The sequence below is a fragment of the Ceratina calcarata genome, unplaced genomic scaffold (genome assembly GCF_001652005.2).
Source record: "Ceratina calcarata isolate Rehan_Ccalc_2016 unplaced genomic scaffold, ASM165200v1 scaffold48.2, whole genome shotgun sequence".
NCBI lineage: Eukaryota > Metazoa > Arthropoda > Insecta > Hymenoptera > Apidae > Ceratina > Ceratina calcarata.
The window spans coordinates 2,382,197-2,385,051 of NW_017172225.1; the positions used below are offsets into that span (position 1 = coordinate 2,382,197).

General features: G+C 39.3%; 1 protein-coding gene across 6 annotated transcripts in view; it reads left to right on the plus strand.

The window, feature by feature from the left end:
• Positions 1-2,855, plus strand: part of Arms (Ankyrin repeat-rich membrane spanning) — a 30,449-nt gene that overhangs the window by 9,492 nt on the left and 18,102 nt on the right. Inside the window, exon 1 of one of the 6 annotated variants that reach the window (XM_026815916.1) lies at positions 341-2,744. The exons of the other annotated variants lie outside the window; for them this stretch is intronic. Within the exon in view, the coding sequence (XP_026671717.1) occupies positions 2,556-2,744 (189 nt within the window). The 5' untranslated portion in view covers positions 341-2,555. Of the gene's footprint in view, positions 1-340; positions 2,745-2,855 lie in introns of those variants that run through there. 6 annotated transcript variants of the gene reach the window in all.

Sequence of the window (2,855 nt, forward strand, 5' to 3'; positions counted from 1 at the left end):
CATTAATATTTAACGAGTTATGGACGAAAAACGAAAAAATTGTTTTTTGCAAATTACTCGTTAACTATTAACGCTAGCGAAAATTTTTTACATGGAAATTGTAGATCTCATCGTCCTCTACAAGAAAGATCTTATGCATTTTTTCCGTATGTCCAACGGTTTGGGAGTTATTGGCAAAAAACAAAAATGTGGAAGAAATTAAAGGGGAAAAATCTCGGAAAAATAGAAAATTTTTTTTTGTTGTTTATTATTAGCAATGTTCTTCCGACGTCTGATTTCTTTTTAAAAAATGCGTTCCTAAAGTGCATAAACTTTTGGGATTCACTGTATAGCCAATACATCCTTAATAGTATCGATGATAGGTATAGACATAAAAAAATAGATCGAGCGACCAATGTTATTTAGTTGACGCTACATGAGAAAGAGATAACATGCTTTGGCAGAAGTTCTGTCTTTTTCGCACATACCATGCGGCCACGTTTACTATTATGTTATACCAGAAGAGGAGAAGTTAAATGACTATCACGTTTCCCCTACTTCACCACTCTTCACTGATAGAGAAAGTAACACTTCTCTCTCTTTCTCGTACATTGCGTCAAGTGACCATTTACGCGTTCGGTCTATTCTTCTATGTCTATGATGTACCCTAAACCGTCGAAAGTCTGAATCAGTCTGTAGAACATTTGTCTTGAGAACTACGATTCAGATGGTTCTGTAACAGTAGCTGTTCTTTTACGATAATGGTATCTCACTTGGTCGATCGCACTGTTATCTCGGTATTATCAGAAGCTTCGTCCACAACGTGGCGATAATTAATCACACCGTCTCGATCCGTTTCGATGTTCCCAGTGAGCGGCCGAACGCAATGCTCGATGTACTTGCATCGTGCCAAATTCTATCAGTATTCATCAGAATGTTTCCTATTAAATGTTCTAAGATTCTTAACTCGGCATCGAAGATCTCTTGACGGTGTATCACTCGTAGTCTGCACGTAGTATAACAATCTTTTAGAATGGCAAGTGTAGACGTTTGATAAATAATATTGCTTAGAAATAAATATTACAACTTCGCAAAACGAAGCACCTTGGATTACACAACACTTTATCAATTAGATAAAAACGACTACTTTTTTGCTAGAGCTCGTAGGAATAGTGATAAAGATTAGCCGCGGTTGACGAGCATAAATTACTTGTAATAATGACATGGTAAATAATCGATACGATCGGTAATAAATCCAGTGAACTTATAGCTCGTGTGCAAGCGGTATGAAACAGTGGTAAGAACAGCAGGCCGATGGTGTAAACCAGTGGATCGAGGAGTTGGACGTCGAGGGGTCGAGCTGCGCGTGTTAATTTCGATTCTCCATTAAGAAACATCGGTAACCGTTTAAGTTTGTGTAAATGGGAAAACAGGCAATGATCCAACGGCTCGTGCAGAGTAATTAATCAGATTCTGAAAGTTGATCGTGACATGGGTAAATGAGAAAAACTTTAAATCAATCAATGTATTTAAATTATAAATAAATTACTAGAGTCATTGTCGAAGTAATCGTTTAAAAGTCATATGTACATTAATGTGATTTACGTATAGACTGTAATATCTAGTATGATTCTCACATGGTGAAAACGCAATTTGAAACACAGAATTTTCATGAAACTGCGCGGGATAGATTTAACGCACGGAATTAATAACACGCTTCAAAGATTAATGCGCACTCACTATAAATAAACCGTGGTGTACTGGCCGACGATTCGATACGTTCTGTACCATAGTTGTTTGTTCTATTTTCTCTCCGGACTCTTTCCATAGATACGGCGAGCGAGATGAACGGTGCGGGAGAATGAAACGGAGTTCCATCGCGTCTTCCTTGTACGTATGCACGTCAGTCTCTCTTGGGAAAATTAAAATTAGTGGCTGTTCAGATAAAAGCCGGGCGAGTAAAGTGGAAGTTATCGCGGGAAATAACTTTCGGGTCTTGACGCAGCAGATACTTCGAAATCGTGGCTGATAGAGACTGTTTCGTGCACGAGTTTGGCCTGTATTAAAGATGCCTGTGTCGCACGAGAGACTCGTTTGATTTATTGCGGTGGTTCAGGACCGAGTGAAATCGTGCGAAGGTGTAAAAATATTTCTAGTTGACACAAGTGTGGAAACGTACCGGTGTTCGTTACCTCGTATAACGTAACGATTACGCGCGTACCGATGACGGAACTGTTGTTTCGTTGAAATGCGTGATGAACTGTAACGCAACGGAGCAACGAGTGTTAACGAGAAATAAATTACGGGAGTTGCGTAATCCGATGGACGTGCAAATCGTTTTACAAACGTGGTCCACATTACAAAGGAGACGCACGTGGGTTTAAATGTCGCGTGAAAAGAATTATCGACTGTTCAGTGGGTTTCGAAGATTTTTTTTTAATAGAGACGTCGTCGGAAACATTCGTTGAGGACATGTGTATTCGTTTATTGATAGAGAACGGGAGGAGAATGATTGATGAATTGAACAGGAGCGGATGATATTTGTCGATAGAACGCAAAATTAATATCGCTGGATTATGAGAACGTTTTCTGATGCTGACCTGGTTTCCATGGAATACGTAAATGAGAGAAGTAGCTTACTGGATTCTGATCGACGAAGCGTTGCATCGTTGCCGTCCCTGGTCCCACAGGGATCGGCTCACAGTTACGGATCTCTTTCTTCCTACCAACAGGTGTTACAGTCGTTCTGGAACAGAAGTAAACAGGTACAGACAAAACGTAGATAACATCCAGTTATCTCTTTTAACTGATAAATATTCTCAATATGATCAATTCTTAATTAATTCTTTGATACATCGAATCGTTGACTGTTGACT